We start from the raw sequence: 27,145 nt of genomic DNA, 5'->3' as shown, positions 1-27,145 counted from the left end.
CGGCGACGGAGAGAGTCGCCGACGGCGATGGGCTGACGCTGGTCTCCGGCGAATCGAGGAAGACGAGAGGCGATGGGTGTCGGGGAGAGAGATGAGAGAGTCGAGGTGGAAGGGCGGTGAGGAGGGTTTCGTAACCCTCCTCCCGCCTGCCTCGCTGTCTTAAAAGACAGCGAGAGGCGGTGGTCCGGGTTGGGTCCGGATCCGGCCCGAATCAAAACAATTTTTTTTTGATGTTACCGGTACTTCTTGTAGGCTCTCTCGGCGTGATCTGAAGGCACGAACTTAGACTGCATCAACCGCGACATCTCTTCCCAAGTCTGTACGCGCTCTAATCTCTGTCGCTCCCTTGACCTCTGCATCTCGACCCACCATGTCTGTGCTAGGCCTCTCAACCGAGTAGAGGCTAGGGAGACACGATGGTGTTCGGCGACATCGTGGTAGTCGAAGAAGAATTGGACGACATATGACCAATCAAAGAACTGCTCTGCATCGAACCGACCTGCGAACTCTGGAAGCTCCAACTTCACCCCATACGTGGAGGGGCGCTCTGGTGCTCTCTGTTGTCGGGCCTCCACCATGCCTGTTGGGTACTCGTTCCAAAAAGTATCATCGTCCCATACTGCTTCATCGCCCTCTGTGTGGTACTGCTCGCCTGGATGCTGGTGCTGACGAACTCCACCGATGGGTGGCCGACGCTCATGTCGCGCCGGTCCCTGCTGATTCTGCCTCAATCTGGCTTGCCCGTGGGCGGGAGCCATCTGCGGCCGGCGTTGGGGCATTGGGATGACAGGAAGTCCAAGGTAAGGTGGATGGGGCTGCTGGGTCTCGGGCTCGAGGTGGGTAGGAACTGGGTAGTACAGGCCTGGATTATGAACTGGATTAGGGTAGGGGCAATGGATTGGGTTTGGTACAAGATTTTGGATTTGGGTTGCGTTAAAGGCCTGGGTCTGGTGAGGGTACTGGGTTTGGGTAGTGTAATACTAGGAGGAATTGCCCGATTGGATCTGGATCGGGTCTAATCCTAAGCTACGCGTCAGACCCAGATATGGATAGGTCAGATTGTGGATTGAGTTGTGGAGATAAAAGGTCTGGTTTGAACTCGATCCACGATCCAGATGAGTATGGGTCTGGTCCTGACGCGGCTCAAATCCAAACTGGAGCTCCGTCCGGGCCCGATATGGGTTTGGGTCAGTAAGGGGTCCGTTTTGAGGTTCAAAATTACTGGGTCGGGTCAGATTCGGGACGACCTGCGAAGCCAACCCCACTGGGTAAGTTGGGTTAGAGGGTTTGACACTCGGACCCGCTCTCGGGGACCCAAAGGGTGGTCCCCGAATCCCAGGCTCGGGCCCTGTATTTGAGAACTCGGGTCTGGACCCTCTCGAGTCCGGCCCCGGCCCGTGGTTTGCTGCCCTCTTGCCTCCACGCACAGAATCCTTGAAAAAAACTACCTTCCCAGGTCGTGCCGCCACGCTTGGATCAGCAACCAAGCCCAGCGAGTTGCTGGGACCCTGCTGGCACGACCCACCCAGTGGGGTCGTTCCAGCAGCTCGCGGCCACGGGCCTGGACCTTCGGCAGGACCCAACATGGAGCTAGGGTCCTGAAGAGCAGGTCCGGCCTGCGGTGCAGCCGCAGGGGTTTGCTGTAGAGAAAGGGGTACACCCGAGGGAGGCGGCATACCTTTGTGGCTCGTCTGGAGCAGAGGAGACAAATCAGAGTAGAGAGGGAGAGCGGACGTTGGAACTTTGTTTTGGACAGGCTGAGCGTGCAACGGCTGACGACCCAGATCTGCCCCCTGAGTTTGGGTTGACGTTGCACGCCCCTCTCCCTGTGCTTCGAGGGCGACCAGTCGATCCTCCATTCTGTTCAGTCGTTTTGATATGCCCACTATGTCTCTGTTCATCCTCGACACAGTTTCCTCCATTCGGGTCATCATCTCAAGCATACGCAACATCGGATCCCTGCTGCCAACAACCTCCTGCTTATTTCCGATCGCCGGATCGCTCCTCGCCGCTTGAACCATATCGTTGATGACGGAGGAGATGTTGGCGCTCTGATACCAATTTGATGCAGCGAGGGCACGATGAAGCCTTCATCGGTGTTTTGAATCTGATGTGGCTGCTCTTTGCTGTCACGTGAGAACCCCCAAACAACCACGTTAAGGGACTGTCATAGGGTAGACCTACCTTTGATGCAATAGGGGAGTCGGCTGTGGAAACACCAGTCGGTTGACAAGTGAAGGTTGATCCTTCCAGATCGCCTGATGCGCAAAAGCTCAGAAGAAACCCCCCACCGATAATAGGTAAGGTTGGTTTTCTTCTATTGCAATGATAAAATTAAAGAACAAGTAACAAGGAATCGAATGATAAATTGAAAAAATGTAAAGCAAAGGGAAACTGGAATAAACAAAGGGAAACTGCTGAAAAAAAAGAATACGGTTGTTCCAATTCAATATTCTTTGTCCTGCGCACAAAACCCTAGAGGGTTTTTTAAAGGCTTTTGGCTGGATCCGGGCATTGGGTCCGGCCCCAGACCCGATGTCGCTCCGGTGTGCTGCTGGATCTGGAGTTGGCACGCGACGGGACCTATTCCCCATGTCTTGGAATCAATACCTGGATTGGATCCGCTGCTTGGATCCGATCCCCAAAGTGTAGATCCGGTTCCCCGACTTGGGTCTAGTTGTATGGATCCGGGTCCATTCCTGCTCGGCATCATCATGTTAGCATTTGGGTTTGTCCGCTCTGCCTCAGATCACTCTCTTTTTATTAAAAAAACCTGCAGAGGGATTGTGGTCATGATAGTATATGTTGATGACATTATAGTCACAGGAAGCAGTGAAAAAGACATTTCTAACACAAAGCTCCATCTTCAGAAACACTTTGTGACTAAGGATCTGGGACCACTCAGATATTTCTTAGTCATAGAGGTTGCATGGAGTAAAGATGGACTGGTTCTGTCACAGCGAAAATATGTCTTGGATCTGCTGAAGGAGACAGGGATGTTAGGTGCCAAACCTGCAAGGATTCCTATGGATCCCAAGTCTCATCTGTTTGATGAAAAATTCGAGTATGTGGATTGTAGCCGTTATCGCTCATTGGTTGGCAAGCTATGATATGTGATTGTGACCAGACCTGACATATCTTTCGCAGTGAGCAAGATAAGTCAATTTATGGACAAACCTACAAAGACGATGATTCTCAAATATCTAAAGTTCTCCCCTGGTAAAGGACTATGGTTTAAACAAAACTCGTCTTTATATGTTACTACCTATTCAGATGCAGATTATGCAGGGTCGGTTGTGGACAGAAAGTCCACAACTGGATTATGTGTGTTTGTTGGAGGGAATCTGGTTACTTGGAGAAGTAAAAAACAAACTGTTGTTGCCAGGTCGAGCGCTGAGACAAAATATCGAGCTATGGCTCAAACTGCTGCTGAGATGATGTGGGTTAAATCTGTGTTGACTGATCTTCAAGTGAAAGTCTCATTACCTATGGAGATTGTAGAAGGAGGCAGCCATCTGTGTAGAGAGAGAGAGACGGCTGCACAGAAAACTAAAACACGTTAATTAGATTAGGGCTCCTCTCTATATTAAATAGAGAGAGGCAAAAAAGGAAGAATTACAACTAGGTCGTTATGAGAACAAAATTTCAGAAAAGCTCTAATATAAGATAACTTAACCTAAAACCACCTATTCTCAACACTCCCCCTCAAGCTGGAGCATAGATATCAATCATGCTCAGCTTGTCACAACACTTTGAAAAATTTGGCCTAGCAAGAGGCTTTGTAAACATATCTGCAACTTGGTCTTCCGACTTTAGGTATTTGGTAGTGATATGACCAGCTTGAATCATATCTCTTACATAGTGACAATCAACCTCAATGTGCTTTGTTCTCTCATGAAAGACAAGATTGTTTGCTATATATGTTGCCGCTTTGTTATCGCACATCATGGTCATTGGAGAGGAAACCTTCACCTGAAGATCATGAAGAACAGTGCGAACCCATATCAATTCAGCAGTTGTTTGGGTCATAGCCCGATATTCTGATTCTGCCCTCGACCTGGAAACCACATTTTGTTTCTTACTTCTCCATGAAATCAAGTTGTCTCCCAAAAACACACAGAATCTTGTGGTAGACTTTCTATCTACTACAGATCCAACATAGTCAGCATCAGAATATGCTACTATCTCCAGAGTTCCACCTTTCCTGAACAATAACCCCTTTCCAGGAGAGGATTTTAGATATCTGAGAATCACTATGGCTGCATTCCAGTGTACCTCAGTTGGTTTGTCCATAAACTGGCTAACTTTGCTTACTGCTAAAGCAATACCCGGCGTGGTCACAGTTACATATAATAACTTCCCTACTAGGGAGCGATAGCTTTTGCTATCAACTGGTTTTGACCCTTCTTCAAACAACTGAACTTTATGGTCCATGGGAATATTTGCTGGTTTAGCTCCCAACATGCCCGTTTCCTTTAATAAGTCAAGAACATACTTCCGTTGAGACAAAACCATCCCTTCTCGGCTCCTAGCAACTTCTATACCCAGAAAATGCCTGAGTGAACCAAGATCTTTTGTAACAAAGTGTTTTTGAAGATGAGCCTTTGTGGCTTCAATAGCTTTCACATCATCTCCTGTAAGAATAATGTCATCCACATATACCACCATAACAACAATGCCAGAGCTAGTTTTTTTTATAAAAAGTGTATGATATGTTGCTGATCTATTAAAGCCAAAGCTTGACATCACTTCAAACAACTTTTGAAACCATGCACGAGGACTTTGTTTCAAGCCATAAATCGCCTTTCTCAATCTACACACCTTTTGACACTCCCCCTCAACCTCGAACCCCGGAGGTTGTTGCATGTAAACGGTCTCAGATAGATCCCCATATAGAAATGCATTTTTCACATCTAATTGGCATAAGCTCCAACCATGCTGAACAGCTACTGAAAGAACAAGACGGATGGTACCCATCCGTGCAACAGGAGAAAAAGTTTCAAAGAAGTCAATTCCATATGTCTGAGTATACCCTTTCGTGACTAATCTGGCCTTGTACCTTTCAATAGAACCATCAGATTTGTACTTTATTGTATATACCCATTTACATCCAACAATGTCAGCATCTGCTGGGGAATCAACTAGATCCCAGGAATGCTGAGATATTAATGCTGTCATTTCTTCTTGCATAGCCAGCTTCCAGCGAGTATCAAGTTCTGCCTGTTGATAGTTCAGAGGAATAGTTTCAGCAGATAAGGCTGAAATAAAAGACTTCATCTGATGTCCAATTCTGGCATGGGAGACAAAATGAGATATGGGATATAAGGTACATTGTCTTGTCCCCTTTCGTAGAGCAATAGGCCTGTTATCATCATCCTGGAGATCACTATTGTCAGTAGAACTTACCTCAGGAGAAGAAGAAGATGAAGGCTCTTGCGGAAGTGGAGCTCTACGCACATATACCAATGGAGGATTATTAAATCTGGAAGTGGATGAAGTTTGGTTCGGTAATGAGGGCATAGATTCCAAAGGAAAAGGAGGTATAGGTAATGGAAAAGACTCAGATGGATCAACCTGCAACGAGGAACTGGAAATAGAGTAAAATGGAGAGGATTCCAGGAAAGATACATCCGCACTGACATACTCTCGGCGAGAAATAGGATCATAACATCGATAGCCCTTTTGATTTTTTGGATAACCGATAAATATGCATTCTGTAGCTTGAGAGGCTAATTTATCACGGTCAGGGCCAAGTTTGTGTACAAATCAAACACATCCAAATATTTTTGGTGATAAAGGGAAAAGTGGAGCATTAGGTTTTAGGATATGTAATTGAATTTGATCACCCACAGAAGACGAAGGCATGCGGTTGATCAGATAGCAAGCAGTGGTAATCGCATCACCCCAGTATGACGTAGGAACATTGGATTGAATCATAATGGTCCTGGCAACATCAAGGAGGTGTCGATGTTTTCGCTCAGCCACCCCATTTTGTTGAGATGAATAGGCACAGGAAGTTTGAGGTTGGATGCCATGATCTTGGTAAAATTGTAACAGACCTTTTGATTTGAACTCGAGAGCATTATCAGTGCGAACAATCTTGGCAATAGATTCAAACTGAGTTTTTATTTCAAGAATTAGAGATTTGATAATACTTGGAACTTCAGATCTTTCTTTTATTAAAAATACCCATGACAACTTAGAGAAATCATCAACAATAACAAGAAAGTAACGACACTGAGTCCTAGTAGGAATCTTACTAGGACCCCATACATCTGCATGAAGAAGTTCAAAAACTTTATTACTAGACTGACTCTGACTCGAATGGAACGAACTTCGATGATGCTTGCCCAACTGACATGCCTCACACTGAAATGATATGGTGGAAGGAATCTGAGGAAAGACCGACCGAAGCTTTGACAAAGAAGGATGACCAAGACGACGATGCCACTGAACAGGATTGAATGAATGTTCCACTGCAGCATGGACAGTACCCATTGGATGATGTAGGTAGTAATTTCCATTTTCTTCATAGCCTCCACCAATCTTCTTCCCCGTCAGCAAATCCTGAAAATGACAACCCATTTGATCAAATATTACTCTACAGTTTTGTTCTTTTATAAGACAACTAACAAAAAGTAAACTTTGAGAAAAAATTGGAGCATGAAGAGCATTTTTCAACTGTAATGAGGAGGATATTGAAATATTTCCCAGACCAACAACCGGGGAGGAGCTCCCATCGGCTAAGGAGACTCCAATTTGAGCCTTAATATCCTTTAGATCTGAAAAAACACGAGAATTGCCACACAAATGTCTGGATGCACCAGAGTCAATAACCCACTTACTATCAGTCGGATGAAGATGATTTCCGGTTGAATATGCAACACCAGCTACAGGAGGATTGGAACTCAAAGGTCGACGAGCTATGAGCTCATCATATTCGGCACGACTAAGAGTGATACTACTCTCATTTTCATCAATATTCTTTTGTACATTTGTAGCCTCGATAGTAGTTACATTTGCTTTAGGAGTATATGACTTTAATGAAGAAGAGGTTGGCCGACCATGCTTATCCCAGCAACGATCTTCTAAATGTCCAGATTTTCGGTAGGTTGGTAGCCAAAGGATATGCTCAAGAGTACGGAATAGACTATGAAGAAACTTTTGCTCCTGTAGCTAGAATGACTAGTGTTAGGACTCTTATTGCGGTTGCATCCGTTAAAAAATGGCCTATCTATCAATTGGATGTTAAGAACGCATTTCTTAATGGTGAACTAAGTGAAGAGGTCTATATGGATCCTCCACCTGGAGTATCTATTGGTGAAAACAAAATTCTTAAACTAAAAAAGGCACTATATGGGTTAAAACAAGCTCCGATAGCTTGGCATGACAGATTTAGCAATATAATGACTAGCTTAAATTTTCGTTCATGTTATACTGACACTGCGTTGTTTGTGAAAAGTGCAGGGTCTTCTGTAGTTATTTTACTACTATATGTTGATGATATGATCATCACTGGAAGTGATGAGCAAGGAATCCATGAGAATAAGAAAATTTTAAAAGAAAATTTTGACATGTCTGACCTTGGTTTCTTAAGATATTTTCTAGGTATTGAAGTTGCATACTCTCCCAGGGGTTATATTCTCTCTCAAATGAAACTTGCTGCTGACATTTGTGCCAAGTCTGGAATTTCGGATGATAAGAAGACAGAAACCCCTGAGGTTATCAATGCAAAGCTCAGGCTGGAAGATGGGACACTTCTCGAGAATCCTACTCCCTACCGTCAACTCGTTGGGTCTCTGACATACTTATCCATCACTCGGCCAGACGTAGCTCATGCCGTTCACTCTGTCAGTCAGTTTCAACATGCTCCTACAACTGTGCACATGAGTGCAGTCTTAAGGATTGTCAGATATATTAAAAACACCATAACTAAGGGAGTTTTTCTTTCCTCCTCATCATCCCTTGATTTAATTGCTTATACAGATGCTGATTGGGGAGGAAATCCCAATGATAGAGTTTCAACCACTGGTTTTTGTGTTTTCTTAGGTGACTCTATGATTTCTTGGAGATGCAAGAAGCAACATAAAGTATTATTGTCCTCAACTGAAGCGGAATATCGTGCAATGGCCACTACAACCATGGAGCTTGTGTGGCTTAGAAGTCTCCTCTGTGATATGGGCATCGTCATCTCAATTCCTTTGAAGATGTGTTGCGATAACAAGAGTGCTATCTATATTGCAAGCAACCACACCTTCCATGAGCGTACTAAACACATTGAGATGGACTGCCACTATGTTCGAGATGAATACCTAAAAGGAACCATAGCACTGCCATACGTCACATCCGAGTACCAGTTGGCGGACTTCTTCACCAAAGCTCTTGCTGCTCCTCGTTTCATGTTTCTTCTCAACAAGCTTTCCGTTGTATCCCCGTAAAGCTTGAGGGAGGGTGTTAAAATATATGTAATATATATTTATATATATATATATATATATATATATATATATATATATTTATCATTCACTACCCGATAAGGGGTAGTTCTGTAATCTCGCCCAATAGGGGCATTTTAGTCTTTTTTCTTTTTCTTCCTTTTTCCTTTTTCTTTTTCTATTTTTTCCTTTTCCTTTTTTGTCTTTTTTTGTTCCTTTTTGTGCATTTAATGCACAGCCATTGGGGGCCCCAACCAAGAGTCGTTGGGCCCCCAACGGTCACAATTGTGACCGTTGGGAGCCCAACGACTCCTTGTTGGGACTCCCAATGGTCCCTCTCTCTTGCTTTTCTCTAATCCTCCCTCACTCCTCTCTTGCCTATAAATAAGTGGGGTCTCCCCCTTTGTAAGGAGTGGCTTCTTCAAGCCCTTTAGTGCATTTATAAGATTTTATGCTTTCTAGCCATTATTGGCTTTTGTGTATGTCCTCTTTTGGACTTGTTCTTTGATTTCTATGTGTGAATGTCCATTGTAGGACATACTTTACGTTTCCGCATATTTCATTACAGCTTATCCCAGCAACGATCTTCTAAATGTCCAGATTTTCCACAGAATGTACATTGAAGCTTTCTTCTGCCTCCCATACCACGCCCACGTCCACGTCCTTGTCCTCTGATATTCTGAATATTTCCACGCCCATAACTAGATGGGACAACAAGAGCAGATGACTGAGTTATTTGTTGAGATTGTGGCAGAGAGATCGCAAGTCTACTCAGACGATTGTAAGCATCAGCAAGAGTGGGAACCTCTGATCCAGTCAACATTTGAACTTTTGCAACAAAAAAATCTGAAGAAAGACCTGTAAGAAAACGAGCAACCATGGTTTGTTCTTGATGATCCTTTTGCTTCGAGCAACAAAGAGGTCTGTGAGCATTAAGTCTTTCAAACGCAGCTTTGACAGAGGCATAGTACTGGGCCAAGGTCTGATCTCCCTGTTGCAAATTATATATTTCCTGTTCGACTTGTAGGATACGACTCACATTCGTTTCTTGTGAGTATGTATCACGAAGATTGTCCCACATCAGTTTGGCTGTATTATAATAGATCAATCCATCTGCAATATGAGGTTCGACACTATTCATGATCCATGACATAACTATGTCATTATCTTCATCCCAAGTAACATATTTTCCCAATTTCTCAATGGGTTCGCCTTCCAACAAAATGTGTTTTCGACGATGTCCAGATACCGACATCATAAAAGTTCTGGACCACCTGGCATAGTTGGTTTCATTCAACCTAACAGAAGAGCCATACGCGAAGGGGTTGGCAAACGCCTTATACTCCCCAATCTGTTCCATTTTCGAATCATATTTCGAACTTTCAGCCATACTGTTCTCTAGAACAACAAGTATTTAAGTAGAGTTTTCCACCACTATAAGGAAGCAGCCCTGCTGTTTCCACAAAACAGTCCACAACCAGCAGGTAATCACTCCTGCTGCTTCCACGACAAATGTATAGCTGAAACTAATACAGCACGAAACACAACTCACCCCAGCAGAGAGTTAAGACCATTGCTGCACCCAAACACACCACGACCAACAATAATATTCAGTTGCAGCACAGATGAACACGACAACTGTTGTTCCCCAAACATATAAAGCATAACGACCAATAAGTCTTCAGAAGACAATTAAATAGAGCAATCATATCTCGATCACACGCAGCTAACACAGAAAAGAAATTCCAGAATCACGGCAGGCACGCAATCAGCACAGAAAACATAACAATCTCGGCTGGCACGCAGCATCACAGGAGCTTGCTGTGTGGCCCAAACAGCAGGAACAGCCAACAGCTCACGGCTGACACGCAGCAGCACAGAAGTCTGCTGCGTGACCCAAACTAGTCAACAGCAGGAACAGCCAACAGCTCACGGCTGACACGCAGCAGCACAGAAGCCTGCTGCGTGACCCAAACTAGTCAATCACGGCAGGAACAGCAGGAACTCGTCAATCACGGCACATCAATCACGGTAGGATACCACCAGCAGGAACTTGTCAATCTCCAGAGAATCACGACAGGAGATGACAAAACAAAACCAAAAAAAAAAATCCAAAGGAAATGGTTACGGCTCCAGGAAATCACGACAGAAGCTCCATCTTTAGATCTGACGACAGATCTGGGTAACATCCCAGATCTGTTATCAGATCTTCCACACGAGTGCAACAGCAAACCTGATTTTTCACGCAATCTGAATTTTTTTTTTTCGTTGGTGAAGATCAGTCCTCTTCGTGATCACGCTTCCGAGATCGAGGGCTTTGATACCATGCAGAAGGAGGCAGCCACCTGTGTAGAGAGAGAGAGAGAGACGGCTGCACAGAAAACTAAAACACGTTAATTAGATTAGGGCTCCTCTCTATATTAAATAGAGAGAGGCAAAAAAAGGAAGAATTACAACTAGGTCCTTATGAGAACAAAATTTCAGAAAAACTCTAATATAAGATAACTTAACCTAAAACCACCTATTCTCAACAAAGATGATATGTAATAATAGAGTTGCTACTTATATTGCTAATAATTCAGTATTTCATGAACAGACAAAGCATATTGAGGTGGATTGTCACTATGTGCGTGACCTGGTCCAGACTGGGTACATTTGCACCAAGCACATATCTTCAGAGAACCAAATTGTTGATGTCTTCACAAAACCTTTAGCGAGTTCAAATTTTGTGAAATGTTGTGACAAGCTGAGCATTATTGATATATATGATCTAGCTTGAGGAGTGTTAAGAAGTAGTCGTCGCATATGAGTGGTTTAGTAAACTACTCATATGCGACAGGGGCATTATTGTAAATAAGGTGTGTCTAATCTCTCTATTTAAGTGAGATTAGACCTAATTAAAAAAAAATAGATGATTCTCTCTCTCTCTCTTCTGATTTGCGTGAAACCCTAGTCGTCTTCAACAATACATATATACAACCTTGTAAGGTACGCAATTTTGCGTACTCTTCCCTACCCTGTATGATGCTTGTTCTTTTTAAAGATGCGGATTTGCGCATGTCTGCCAAATCTTTAAAGAAAAGGGATTTCTTTTGAGATTCCAGTATTTGAAATGTGTGTGGTTTTGAAAAGCAAAAACGAACACCAGACAGTTGCTTATCCACTTCCAAGCTTTTTCCTCAAACCTACATGGCAGGAAGAAGTACATACAAACTTTGTTCGATATCCGAATGACTCGGATACCCCCGGCCAAGAGTACGGGAAGTTGAGACTTTCTAACCAAAGTTGGGGGTTTCTTTTGAGAAACCGATACCCCTCTCATCGTAACGACACTATCACACATGCACGACATGTTAGTATTACGATGATTGGATGAGAGGTTTATGGTAACCTCGTAGCATGCAAATACAAAATGATAAAAAGGGAAATCACATAAATAGTGATTATCGAAACTTTGAGATTTCTAAATGATGTTGGGGTTTTTTTTGAGAAACCAATACCCTCTCATCGTAACGGTACTATCAGATATTCGCAACATATTAGTACTACGATGATTGGATGAGAGGTTTATGGTAAGCTCGTAGCGTGCAATGCACAATGATGAAAAGGAAATCACATAAATGGTAATGATCGCCTTCACATGCAAGATGCACGAGTTGGTTTGAAAGACTAGAGCATGTACAATGGGTCGTCAGTTAAAATAGAACCTAACATACTCATTCGTTGTTATGGTTTAGTCAAAAGAGAAGCTGGGATGGTACAAAAACTCCGATAGACAGGTTGTTAACAATTACACTCCTCGAGCAAATGACTCGGTGTCCCCATTCATCGAAGTTAGGGAACTGGGCTACCAAAAATTATCCTAGGTGGTATGTAAAGTCCACTTAAAAAAAATTGAGTCTGACACGTGTCAGACACGTGCCTCGATCGGTCTGCGGTATCGGATCCGAGCCCAGCCCGGACCCAGCTTCTCGATTATTCGAGAAGCCTGTGCCTTTTAAAAAAGGCACAGGCGCCTCGGGCGAGGGGCAAAAGCCCTCACCCGTTCTCTCTCCTCTCTGCTTCTTTACCCTTGTCTATCACTTGACGATGGATGAATAATATATATTTACCTTTAAATGCTTGATATGTTTTCTTTAAGTTTGAGTTTGGGTTGCTTTACTAGACTTTAGTGAGTTTGGCCCCGTTTTATAGGGGACAGGTAATGCAGGTAAAGTATGATGAGTAGTTGGAGCAAAGGGTTGGTCGAGCTGCATCCTCGAGGGTCCACTCTTACCTTGCGATCTTTGTATTCATGATCTTTTCGTTTTAAGTACTTGATCATGTAAAGACTGAAGTATTGTTTTCATACTCTAATTTGAAATAAAATTAAAACTCTTCATATTTCAGTCTTATATTGTACGTGGTTTGAAATGTGTATATCCCGTACATTTTGATTTGATTGTTATCTTTAGTGTAACCGCGTCCAAAGTCTTAACCGTTTTTAAAAATCGTTTCCGCATTATAAGATCTAATTTACTTATACTTATAAAAAAAATTGGCCTCGAAATTTCAATATTTGAATTAAAATTAAGGTTAAAATTTTTGGGGCGTTACAATTTAGGCTCTAAAAGAGCCAATTCATCCCATAAAGGGTTTAGAGCACTATAGTAATCTTGGATGCTCATATCCCCTTGTTTCGTAGTTCTAACTTTCTCTTGCAAAAAATAGGCTCTTGCAAGATCTTTTTGGGTATACATACCCTTCATAAAAAATCAAACTTCATTGGCTCAGCGAAATTTAGCAATATTTGCACGTACCATGAGTTCAACGTTGTTCATAAACCATGGTAGGATTTTTGCATGGATGTTTTCCCAATCCTCCATTTGTCATTGATGGTCTTCAATTGCTTTGAGGTAAGCATCTCCCTGAAGAGCTTTTTCTTGACCTCCTTCAATCTTGGTGAGCTCAAGTTGTGGTTCCGAAACGGACCCCATTACATAACCCCAAAGTTTTTTTTCCTTTAAGATTATTCTCTATTGTGAATGCCCACGTCATGTAATTTTTTCCATTTAGCTTGAATGATAGGTCGATCTTGGCCTCCATTGCTCCAATAAGGAAGTATGAGAATAGAGAAGAGAGGCAGTCACGACTTCACCTTACAAGAGTCGAGTGGCTCTGATACCATGTAATAAAGTATGCGGACGAATCAAGAATGCAAGTGCATTCACAAGGTCCAACAATGGACTTGGCACAAAGGCACACAAAGAGGCAATCCACTAAGGGATAATACGAAAAGGCCTTACAAGAAGGCTACACATAAAAAAGACACACTCTTTTTATTAAAGGAAAAGCTCTAAAAGAGGATACAAAGCACAAGGGGAGAGCCTCTATTTATACACTCAAGGGACCACAAGGGGCCTCCCAACAGAGTCGTTGGGGGCCCCAACGACTATGGTGGGGCCCCCCATGTGGCTTAAAATAAAGAAAATAAAAAAAAAGAAATACAGAAAAAAGGAAGGAAATAAATACCCCTATCGGGTATTTACGTGAAAAGACCATAATACCTCTATTGGGTATTGTGGTGTAAAAGAAGGAATACATACATATATATATATATATATATATCGATACATATGTTAACAGTTTCTACGTTTCTCCTGTGCGTACCCTCGGGACAGTTAATATCGAAATAAAGTTATCGTGTTTATTTTACTTATTTTGACTTATATACCGCAAAAGGAACAATGTATATGTTAGTTTGGTTCTGAATTTTGTTAGCATGCTCATTATGCTCATTTTGCTTACTCTTCGGAGACATCTGATAAAATTGAAACGATACAGAAACAAGATTAGCATGCTTATTTTTACTTATTCTGAACTGCATATTACAAATGGAACTATGCACATGTTAGTCTTATTCTAAATTATTATATCTATGCACCTACCAGATTTTTATCGATCCGACCCTGTTTCATGGGTACAGGTGATGATTAGGTCGGAACGACAAGCGATGACTCGATAACGTGATGATATCAAGATGAGACTCTTTCCCTAACGTTTCACTACTGAGAACATTTTTTATATAAGGGTTTCTTTGAAATTCCAATTTTTGTATAAACTTTAAAACCTCGTTTTGAATCTATCTAGTTTCAATGAATGTACGGAGTTACAAATCCATTGTATAATGGAAAAGGTTCACTCATAATACGCCCAAGGTCCGTTGACTTGTTATTTCAAACACCATTTTTCGCTGAACTATTTTTTTAAAACTCTTCTTGAAAGGCTTTCAAAATTTTCATAAAAAGTCGCAAGTCCGAGATTTTGGGGGCGTTACAATTTTATTCTTGATATAAAAGTAACCCACAACCCATGAGAATAGTTTGTGGAGAATATTTTTCTGCAACCTCTTTTCTTCTCTTTTCCCTTGTCTTCTCTCTTGTGAAGATCTGGTGGCGTGACCTGAATTTACATACTCCCCTAGGGGATTGTACTTGTCCCAACCTAAGTATGCTAAAGATTTGGTTATGAAAGCAATATTGACAGATGACTCCAAACAAGTAAATTCTCCCATGAAGGCAAACTTGAAGATGAAAGCAATTGATGGTGTTGAACTAGAGGATCCTGAAGTGTACAGACAGTTAGTTGGGAGCCTTATATACTTGACTATATCCAGACCAGATATAACTCATGCAGTTCATGTAGTGAGTTAATTTATGAATGCTCCAAATCAGTTCACTTAGCAGCCGTACTCAGGATCATGAGGTATGTTAGAGATTCGATGTACTATAACATGTTTTTCTCGTCTTCATCTGATAAAGAGTTGAGAGCCTTCTGTGATGCTGACTTTGGAGGTTCCACTAAAGGTCAACTTTCCACTATAGGGTTTTGTGTTTTCCTTGGAAGCTCCCTGATCTCGTGAAAAAGCAAGAAGCAGCAAAGAGTTGCATTGTTCACTGCAAAAGCCGAATACAGAGCGATGGCTCAAGTTGTGACTGAGATTATTTGGATTCGATGGTTATTAAAGGAATTGAGAATTCCATGTGAAAATAAAACTCAACTATATTGTGACAATATAAGTGTTATTCATATTTTAAAAGATCAAGAGTTTCATGAGCGCACTAAGCACATTGAGATAGATTGCCATTATACAAGAAGGGCTTATGAAGATGAGATTATAGCTTTGGAGCATGTCAGTTCCAAGAAGCAGAGTGTAGATGTAAAACGCACATAAAAAAAAAATTGAATCCAGGTCGGGTCGGGTCTGGACCCGACCAGGTCTCATATTCGTTAGGGTTGAAAAAAACCCGATGCAAGGGTGAGAGTTTTTAAAAAAACCCTCCCCTGTGCGCCGCACACCGCCGTGCCATCTTCCCCCCCCCCCCCCCCCCGCTCGACTGGATAAGGGAAACCCTTGAGGTTTTCCCCAAATATCGCCCCCGAGCTCTTTAAGAGCATCGCAGGAGGGGAGGGTGGGCTCTCAACGACGCTCCTCTCTTCCTCTTCCTCGCTCTCCTCGCGTCGGTTCCCCCTTCTCGTAACCCTCGAAGTTGCCATGGTTGGCCACCTCACCGGTACGCCTGCAGCTCCCTCATTCCCTGCACGTGACAGCCCCGACAACGCTGATCCCCTCCCAGGTACGCCCTTCCCTTCTCTTCTTCTTCCTCTGTTGCCGGAAGGCCGACAGAAGGCCGTTGGCCCCCTGCCGTGCCTCTCCCTTCTCCTCCTTCTCTATGTCGTCTCGCCAAGAGGCCGGCAGAAGGCCGATGGCCCCTGTCGTGCCCTCTCTCTTTTCCCTCTCCCTGAGGGCTTGCCGGGAGGGGGCCCACGACCCCTGTCGTGCCCTCCCACTCCCTCTGTTGTCTCGCTGGGAGGACGGCAGGAGGTCGATGGCCCCTACCGCGCCCTTCCGGACCCTCTATGTACATCGGAGGGTCGGCAGGTGGCCGAAGGCCCCCCCTCCCCCTTGTTGTCCCGCTCTCTCTTTTAAGGATTGTCGGAGAGTCGGCAGGGGGGCAGTGGCCCCTGCAACACCTTCCCTTTCCTATGGGTTATCGGAGGGCCGACGAGAGGTCGGCAATCCCCTTGTCGCGCCTTCCTCCCTCTCTCTGTGTGCGGGAAGGGTCCGGCAAGTGGCCCCTGCCACTCCTTCCCCTCTCCTTTAGGGCTTGCCTGAGGGTCAGCAGGTGGTCAGTGGCCCCTGCTGCCCTTGCCCCACCTCTGTTGCTTGCCAGGGGGCCGATGGCTCTTGCCGCCCCTAGTCTCTCTCTTTGTTGGTCGTCGGAGGTCTGAGAGGGGGGCTGGCGTGTAACGACCTCAACTCACACCCCTTAAAAATGCGGATTTTTTCTTTCTTTTTAAACCATTGCGGAAACCTTCCCAGAAACCCGAGGCCTTTACAGTTTCACTCCCAATTGGATAAAACAATCACCCACAAGAGAGCTTACACCTATCGTCCAAACCAAACCAACCCTTTATTGAAATACTACAAATAAGTCTAGAGACAATTGCATAAATGAACTATTCAGAGTGCAATAACAAATAAGCGAAAAGAAAAGAAAATAAAAGTAGAGGCACGTTGTCCATCTGTGATCTATCTAGCAAGTGCGTGACACCCGTGACTTTCTCAGACGCCAGTCGCTTCACTGATTTCCTTATCCTACGAAAAACCATATAAAGGGGGGTCAGAAATCCGAAGAATTTTGCGTACAGATCTCTTTAATGAAAATAAGTGAGCATAAAGAACACAGATACGATTTCATATAATTTTTTAGAGGAATGCAATTATGACAATTACATGATGCAATTTTAGCATTCATGCAGCATTTATTAAGCATACAAGATCCTTAATCAACAGCAAAAATTTCAATTTAAGTGAACAAGGCAGTCAACATGCATTAAAAATTAACCATCACACATCCAACAACATGTAACAATTAAGGGAACAAGTGGAATATGCATGTCCTAATGCATAGCAGGATTATGCATGAGTTATGTGCAATGTATGAATACCTTATTGTCTTTCATTAAAGTTTTCTTTTCCATATGCATGCCCTATTAAATGTATGCAAATTAAGTTCCTCTTTTTAATTACCGCTGCCCGCGAATACACAAAGCGGGTACAATTTCCCGAAGGTCAAGTTAGGTTTATAGGGTAGCTTAAGACGTAATTTTGTAATTTATTACTGGGTTTAAAACTTAGCCCTCGACCGAATCACCTTCGGAACATTAGACCTCCACATCCAATGTCGAGGACACTAGGGACACTCCACACCCACAAGTGACACTTGGTACCAAATACAACAGTTGTGTCAAAACACACCACCCCCAGGTAAAGTGGCGAACTCTCCCTAAAACCGTGGCCAGGAGAAAGAACCTCAATACAGGTTCAGGGGTGAAAGTAAAGCACACGAAGTTTTCGTATCATCGTGGTCCCCAAAAATCGAACATTTAAGATGCTTATTCTTTAGACAGGAGATCTCAGTACGTATATTACATTGTTCTTAATTATAATATTTTATTAAAAGTCAATTCTTTAAGTTTTGCAACACCATATGCAAAAGTAAAGGTAAAAGCTCGCATCCACCTCTGCGAGGACCCTTACGGGACTCCAGCCCGTGAGGACAACAAGAACAGTGCAGTAGTGTGCAATACCAACTTGTGTGGTTTAAGTGGTGCATTTACATAAATATGAAAAACAACCAAGTTCACGACCCTCCAGGCCGATGATGGTCCATTTAGGCCATCAATGCATCACGTACAAAAACCATAGCAATGTGTCATTTATAACACGAGACTAATGTGCCAAATGTACGTGCACCAATGCAAAACAAAGCCAATCATGAACATGTAATTTCAAAGAGCAATGCATGACATGTATGAACTAAAGGAATTGCAAGATATTAAATGTTTGCCCTCTCATCGTAGTCATACCTTCAGGTAGGTACGACCGTACTTTTAGACAAGTACGTCACATTGGTGTTACGATGTTTGGATGATGAGGTTGTGGCAACCTCAAAGCGTGCATATAGCATAAATGCTGAGATCACATAAATGGTGACAACTCGCCTTCATAGGCAAGATGCTCGAGTGGGTCTAACAGACCAGAGCATGTAGAATGGGGCGGCGGTTAAGAAACCTCCATCGAAACTATTCGACCTTCACGGTTTATCAAGGGAAAGGATGGATGGTATAAAAACTCTGATAGACAGGTTGTTAACAACCACCCCACGGGCAAAAGACTCGGCTTCCCGAGTCATTGGAATTAGGGGAATTCGGATTACCAAGGTTTTAAAACCCGTGACTCGGAACTCGACTCGTTCTTTATTGACTCGTGACTCGGCGGGTCAACTCGGTGACTCGGACCGGGTTTTGTTAACTTTTGATTTTAAAACAAAGACAATATATAAATTGTCATTTAAACATATAAAGGTTTGTAGAATGACTTAATTACTAGTTTAATTGATTAATAAGTAAAATAACATCAAGTAAAACTGCTCTTAATTCAAATCTCACATTTACTAAAAAAACTACACAAGCAGGAGCAATAATAGCCATGCTCGATCATGGTTTACATCCTGAATATATGGACATAGCTGTTGTGTTGCCGGGCCTCAGAAAATCCTTACAAAATTTTGGGAACATTGAACTTTATCTTGATATTTGTAAGTGTGTTTCTGATGTAGAGTTGATTGGACCATGCCTTATATATCTGCACAAAAATGCATATAAGCTTTGGATAATGAGAATGCTGTGATGTATATATATATATATATATATATATATATATATATTAATGATAAATGTGGGCATTTTATGTTGTTGGTTTTGAACAGGCTGGCTGCCAACTATTGTGTAGGTCACAGAGATGGTTGCATGAGGGATCAGTTATGTTAGCTGGATTAGTGGATTCACTCTATGTTCATTGAGGGGTACTAGGTTTGATTCCTTACCTGGAGCTACCAAAAGGAATGAATGATGGACATGTGAAATTTGATTGACTTTTACTAATTTTGTGATTTTATATTAAGTTGGTAAGCCTATTGTTATTATGTTATTTGTTCTTTGAAAAATGAACACTTACATATGAAAAAATTGCCCATAGCCTTTGAAAAATGAAAAAAGAAAAAAGTGCCCAAAACTCGCCCGAGTCAGCCCGAGTCAACCCAAGTTAGCCTGAGTCAAGGCTGAGTTTTCGCAGAACGAGTTTAGCTTGCCGAGTTGACTCGTTGGAGGGTCGAGCCGAGCCGAGTCAGCCGAGTCACCGAGTTGACTCGGCGAGTTTTAAAACCATGGGGATTACCATAAATTATCCTGGGTGGTAACTCCCAGGCACTTCTGTAGAAATTTGATGCATCCATGGGCTACGAATGCCTTTGGGGATTTACTCTCTAGGTCACTGACCGTCCCTTTAGGAGCAGGCTCAGTCAGCCATCTGGGTTAATGAAAAACACCTGACATAATAAACCCCCGGATCGGTCTCGGTTGTTTCTACGTTTCGTGTCTGTGCGTACCCACAGACCAATTAATATCAGAACTTAAAGAATATCTTTTTCATAATAAGTTGTAGATGATTGATATTTATACTACTTGAAATGTTGTTGTTATATATGTTTCAAGACAATAGATTTTTGCATAGTTTGCATATGTTGTACCTGCTAGAATAGATTGCATTGTACTTGTTGCTTCTAATATAATAAACTGCTTATCTCATGAATGTCCTGCTTTATTTTATTCTATATTGTTTATTCGTGTACCTACTTGTTTGTTATGAAACTGACCCATTTCATGTGCAGGTGATGAGTAGGACTTCACAAGCGGCCGATGGCGCGATGCAACATGGATCAAAATTGTCCTTGTTTCTGTTGGCGTCTTGGCTCTGAGTTTTGAGTTTTTCTTTAGGTTATTGAATAATAAGAAAATGCTCATTTTGTAATAAACTGCAGATTTTATTAATAATCTATTATTTTGTTTCCTGACTTCCTTTGAGTAGTTGTTTCATGTGAAATGATAATTTTACTGCTAACGTACCCAGAATTTGGTAACTTGTGCTCCTTTCTAAATGTCTTCCGTTGTCGATTTTTAAAGTAAAAACTTTAATCTATAAAAGGGTTTTCGTTAATGTTTTCAAAATCACAAGTTTAAGTTTTGGGGCGTTACAGTAGATGTGTTTACAAAATGTCTTTCTCTTTTGCATGATAGTTCTTTCCTTCCCAAACTTGCAATAATTCCTTTACATCCTTCCAAGTTTGAAGAAGAGTATTGAAAGTCTATATGATATAGTGTATTATATAGTTATGTAAAGTAACTTAATAGGCTAATATGTACATACCCTATAAAGAAGGGGTATACTAGTGTTTTCATCTTTTTGTCTTTTGATGTATAAAGGGGGTCGACCCTTATTGTTGTATTAAACCCTCATTTCACGATAATGAAAGTGAGTTCTCTCCTTTGTGTTATGCCTCCTCTAACCCTAACTCCTCTCCCTCCTTTCTCTTTGCTTTTCTAACAACCAAAGGGTCAGCAGTTCCATTCTCACTCTGGTCCTTATGGAAAAAGCCATTTTTTTATTTAAGCAAGCCATCACAGGCCCAGCTGATCTCGCTCAGGCTTATACAAGCTCGATCTCAGCTCAGCTAACCCGAGCTAGATGAACTGAGCCAGAAAAATGTTGGACTGTAAACAAGTTCAATCAAAACAGCCCATGTGCAGTTCAATCAGCTCATTTACCAGCTCTAACTGTATAAGAATTTACCTTTTGATATATATAAACATATTAACCAATGAAAAAGAATTCAGGGCTTTCTGCAACCCATTTCAAGCAAAAACATATAACCTGGGGAATGATGAAGTAGAATGAGCCAAAGGATTGCCATTCAAAAGAAACATTTGCCCATGGGTCAAACCGCATAGCTCCATAGGCACGAATTAAAGGGCAGTCCTTGTAAAGGAACCTTCATCATCAACAAATAACAATGATCATATCAATAAACTTCAACACAATGAAATATATGAATATTGATAAGCTAAAGAACTATGTAACACAGACTCTTCTAAAAGGCCAATGCAGCTGTATTGACCGGGGTACATTTCTGTCCAAAACTGGACTCAGTTAACCCTAACCAAGTCCAGTTTTATGTATACCATATACATACATAGATATATATCTGCACTCCCGCAGCCAAGTTTTTTGAAACTGCCGTGTCGTACCCGCACTTATGTGACATAGCTAAAGAGTAACATAAAGATGATGAAAACCAGGCAGCCGTCACCCTCTTGTGTCACCCTCTTGTCCAACTTAGATTGTGGACAATATGTATTATCTTGCCAAAACATTTGTCAAGGAGCACATAGTCCACCTTAAGATCATGCTTAAGAATGTGTTTCAGATCATGATGCAAATGTTGGCATTTCAACTCAGATAAAGCTTACAGTGCTTCAAAATAATAAAATACAGATTTAAAGTTTATGAAAGAAGAGATATGAAAAGTAAAACTCTGAGAAGATAGTAGCTCACTTGTTGAAAGGATGAAAACTTTTACATATTGTCAATTTGCCATCTTTTCACACATTGTTGATAAGCAGTATCTAAGAGATCTTAGGGCAAGAGACAGGAAGGGATTTATTTCCCTCAAACATACTGTCTTATAAATAAGGATCGCATAAAGCAAACACTGAAAAAGCACTAGCATGCACAAGTATTACTTGAACAATTTATATACAACATAGTAATTATACTCACTGAGCAGTCTGATAAATGGTATAGCCTTCAAAATGGTATAACCAGTATATTTTTTTGTAGTACCTAGTTTAAGTTATGCATGCTAAATCAATGACATAGGCTACTGTTCCATAACTTACACTATCCTAATTCAATACATTCTTTTAGCATTTATTTAACACATACTACATAACATGGCTCCAGAACAAGTTTAAGTTTTCCATAAGTTTTGGTCATCAGCATGCTGGTGAAAATCCAGGCAATTTTCTCGCAGACTTTTTTTACAGAAAAAAAAGGTATTGACCAGTACTCAAACCAGAGTTACCGGAAGCTTCTTAAGTAGCTGGGAAGCTCGCTTCCCGGAAACTCGCTTCAGAAGCGCGATACTCCTCGCTTCTGAAACTTCATGGGAATCTTGATTCCCCCACGCTTCTTCTATGCTTCTCACATGCATGGTCTATGCTTCCTATATGCTTTTCTCACATTTCTTTTCATGTATTTTCTTTCACGCTTTCATTCACTTTTCATGTACTTTCTTTAAATTCGTTACCATCTTTGTTAGATTTTAACAAAAATTTAACTCTTTTACTGAAAAATCACGAAATATAAGAATGATCAATTTTATTTTAGTTTTTATTTGTTTCTTGTTCGATTCCTATTCAATTACCATATTGCTTCATTTTTTTTAATATTTTTCTTTTAAATTGATACTTCGCTTCCCTCTTCCTATAAATTTTAAAATGCTTCGCTTCTCGCTTCCGCTTCCCGTATCGTTTCCTGCTTCCGCTTCCTAGTTTGGCAACCTTGACCCAAACCCAATTGTGAGAAGTGGACATTCATTGATTTCAAAAATGTTTTCAGAAAAGACCCTTTGAAATTAGAGAAGGAAATTATAGAAGTTACAGTTGTTGACCCTAGAAGAACAAATAAGGATAACATCCATCTCATACTTAAGCTGCTCTTAACAAAGTAAAGGATGGTTCGTGTAGGTAAAATAGTTCGGAAGCAGGTCACTAGGAATTGGTTAAAGGTGAAAAGGGAGGCACTAGGATGAGAAAACAAGAAGTGTCAGGATTGGTTAAATAAAAGAACAAAATTATACTAATTTCTTTATTATAAGTTTCAAACTAATTTTAAAGAAAGCTCTTTGTATATTCTTATTACTAATTTCATGATATGTCTCATCAGAACCGCCAAGTCATCTTTCCCTATGAGCATATTCATTGGTATCTAGTCATGAGGCATAATTGCATAGACCAGAGGGAACATTCACCAATTACATCATGCGCTTATCATTTAAAGCTTCAAAAGATCACATTATTTACACTGTAAACAAGCAATACAAACTTTGTTTCATATTCCATTTTTACACAAATTTGAAGTCATGTAGACTTAAAGGTTCATCTAAATATGCAAGACCTTAGCTTATGTCAGAAGATATGTTGGATAGTTGCTAATTTATGATCATAATATTTCATGGAAAACCTGCAGTGAGCTGACAAACTTGGTGCATCTCTCTATCAGATAATTATACTGCTCCGCACTTATTTTGATGGTCAAGCCTGATTTGACAGAACCACAGTGGCACTGATATCCAAGATTTCTTGTCATATACGAAGCAGGATGATGACTACATTGTACCCCAGCTTTCAGTGTTTTATCCACTAAAATGTCAAAACATCACATCTAGGATGAAGTATGACAACAACAAAGGTTCAACATTTCCACAATAACCAAAGAAATTATGATTAGATCAAATCTAGCAGGTAAACTTGCCACTTATGTTTTTCAAGCAAGAAATGGTTTAAATGTTCCAAGACATCATTCCCTATGTATGACCAACAATATCAGTAACAGTCCAGAAGAAAAAGTACAATTCAAGTACACCATGCATTCCCATTAATCTGAGAAGATAAGAGGATGAATAAATCACCATTAGCCATCTGGAGCTAGTATATAAAAGAAGATAAAAAATTCAAAAGCCTAGATGAGAAACAGTAAGAATCTATCAGTTACCTCCTGATGCACCGCCAATCATCCAATGAAAAAGGACTTAGCCGTTGAAAGTAGACAGCAGAGCCTACCCCTGCAACACTAATAACATTCTTTTCTCCCGCGTTCTTATATTCACCATTATATCCATTGGATATATCAAAACCATTGATTTTATCCCTTGGACTCCTACCAGAAAAGTAACAAGAAGGAAGCACGGATTGTGAGTGCAGCCAGCTAATGGCATCTACTTGTTGTTGAATAGGCACCTGCAAGCCAGAAAGCATCCAACCATATGCTGAACCACATTAACAATTCACATTGCAATGGCCGCAAACCAAGAACAAGGCATTAAAACATAATATAATACGGGAAATCCAGGACTCTCAAGATGATCAAGAGCCCTCAGAGTTGTAGATGAGGGAACACAGACACACACACACATGCAGATGCACACACGCACGCACACACATACACAGAAGGAAAGAAATGAAAATGTGTCATTCCTGTTCATATTTGAGAAGAAATAGATGAGTCAACACATCAACATGAACAGAATTATATTCTTTTCGCATTTATCCTTTTTTTATCTGTGATTGATTGCATTACATACTTCAGATGCTCATACAAGTATTAGATAAGTTCATAATAACAGATACAGAATAAAACTAGCAATCTATTGACAAAAAGCAATTCCATGTAAGAAACAAAGTGTGGGTTCAAATCAAGATAAGACCAATCCTTCAGTTTAGAAGTAAATGACAATTGCGTCAATGGATTAGACTAACTCGAACAAAATTAAACATTTAGGCTATGTTTTGGCAACTACGTCCTCTCGAGGATATGCTGGATTTGGGAGATGAGAGGACCAACTCCCATTCCATCTCACGGATTTGACAAATACAAGTGAATGAACCAACACAAACACCACCATCTATGGGTTTCCAAACAAAGCCTCAAAGCTTCTTGTCTTTCTTTACTATTTATAACGGAGAGATGAGGAGAATCAAGGAGCCAAAAATTAGTTGCACTGTAACATTTAAAAAATGACAAAGGAAAGTGTTTTGGGTGGAATGTAATTTTACCTCTCTTTTTTTATAGGAGTACCCACTTCACGCAACAATTCCCCGGCTTCGTAGCCTTTCTTAGGTAACTAAGCTAACAACGCTTCTCTTTCCAACGTTTTGAAGCTTGTAGGCTCCATAAAAGAAGAGTCGTCAGTGTAAAATGACGGAATGAGTGTTGTGGTTTTTGTTGTTATTTACTAAATTGGTTGTGGATTAAACGTATTTTAGTAGAGAGAAATTTAGGAAAGCTATTCACGGATTTGTGAGAAATTATATATATATATATATATAGAGAGAGAGAGAGAGCTGCTCACAGGTTAGGTGCGTGCTAAATGGGTTTTTTTGCCCGTTTGATGTTTTTTTTACGTAGTCTCTGCCCTTTGGTGTTTTTTTTTTTGCAGTTCCGATCCTATAAATGTGTTGGACATGGTCGATTTACGAGGAATCCTGGATCAAAAATGATATTTGAAGTATTAAAATTTTAATAAAGATTTTGGATAGTTGATTTTTTAAACCTTATAAAAACTCACCCATGTATCCTAATCGAATGCTTCAAGAGTTGATCCCTATAAAATCAAGTACATAGATCACATCTTTATGGTCAGAATTTATAAATAAATTAAAAAAAGACTGAAAAACTCATTTAACACGCTCATTTAAAACCTAACGTATGAGCAGCTACTAATCACTAGTGTCTGATTAGGAAAGATTAGGAAAGCTATCTACATGACACGATGAGGACATGCCGTTTTCTAGTATGGGAAAATGTGGCATTGATTCCAAGCTCCGTAGGTTGAAACACAGGATTCACTTTGTTTCAATTTATCAAAGGCCAATAAAAAACTGTTCTATTTATAGAAATAATGAAACATTAACTTAATTATTCTTTTGCAGTCCAGTTTACAGCAATCGATTTTCCATTACTTGAAATAAGCATGGACCAGTGTGACATTTATTGGCTTTAAAAAAAATAAGTGATATCTTAACCTGCCATAAAAACATATCTGCAGAAATTATTTTCCCAAATTTTCAATTTTTTCGTCCATAAAAATTAATTTTTGTCTTTAATTGATTCTTTAGCAATATTTTCCAACGAAAACATGAGAACATTTTTTTTTAAAAATCCATTTTCTCACTAGAAAAAACGTTTTCATTATTTTCATTTTAAACATTCGTCGCTATGCATCTAACTACAAACAAGATTATTGAAGTTGACTTTCTCTTCTTTCTCGTTCACCAAATTCAAAATATTTAAAAGCGAGACGTTGAATGAGTGCGATGCTAAAAGTGTAGGACCAACCAAGTTTTCTGATTAAGTGAAGGTATAGATGCACACGACTTATCCAGTAAAACCGGGTAAGCTGGGACGTTCTGCATAAGCGGATTGAAGAATATCTTATTCATGTGACGATTCTTGGGAAGAATGAAATCCCAATTTATCTGGAGAAGTTGGGATGTTTGCAGCATGGTGCACAACATCCCAACTCAACTTATTTTTCCGGATAAGCGAGCTTTAAACACCGTGATGACTATCAAAACTCAAAACCATATCATGCTATTGAGTAACTCTTCCTAATCTTCATAACAAGCAGAGATTATGTAAAGAAGATTATACCTGCAACACAAGGAGGAGCAACCCACCTTGAAATGAGAAGACGTATCGTATCAACTACTAAGGGAATGCTCCCACCAAAACCAAAGTGGTGATGTCGGTATCTCCAGAAACAACAATAGTGAAAACAATGTGAAGGAAGCCTTACCAACGGGGGCTCCGCGTGGTTGGTAGGAGCTGTCAGTGCACGTCTCCCTGTTGTGGGACGTTGCAGGTTCAAAACCCTGGTGGTATGTTGAATAATAACTGGTGGGGTCTGCCTAACCTCAGCTTGCCTTTCAAAAAAAATGTGAAGGAAGCCATGGTTTCATTTTCATGCAACGTCTCTCTCTCTCTCTCT

General features: G+C 41.0%; 1 protein-coding gene across 6 annotated transcripts in view; it reads right to left on the bottom strand.

Annotated features, from left to right (window-relative positions):
- The window catches only part of LOC149828524 (isochorismate synthase 2, chloroplastic-like), a 239,968-nt gene that overhangs the window by 198,082 nt on the left and 14,741 nt on the right, over positions 1 to 27,145 (bottom strand). For all 6 annotated transcript variants that reach the window (XM_090017631.1, XM_090017628.1, XM_090017632.1 and 3 more), the window contains exons 3-4: positions 24,151 to 24,395; positions 21,250 to 21,367 (exon numbers count right to left, since the gene is read on the bottom strand). In XM_090017631.1, coding sequence (XP_089873757.1) covers positions 21,250 to 21,367; positions 24,151 to 24,395 — 363 coding nt within the window. The remainder of the gene's footprint in view (positions 1 to 21,249; positions 21,368 to 24,150; positions 24,396 to 27,145) is intronic.

The sequence above is a fragment of the Nuphar pumila genome, chromosome 9 (assembly GCF_984573655.1).
Source record: "Nuphar pumila chromosome 9, dmNupPumi1.hap1.1, whole genome shotgun sequence".
Lineage (NCBI taxonomy): Eukaryota > Viridiplantae > Streptophyta > Magnoliopsida > Nymphaeales > Nymphaeaceae > Nuphar > Nuphar pumila.
This window is presented reverse-complemented; position numbering and strand designations above follow the sequence as displayed.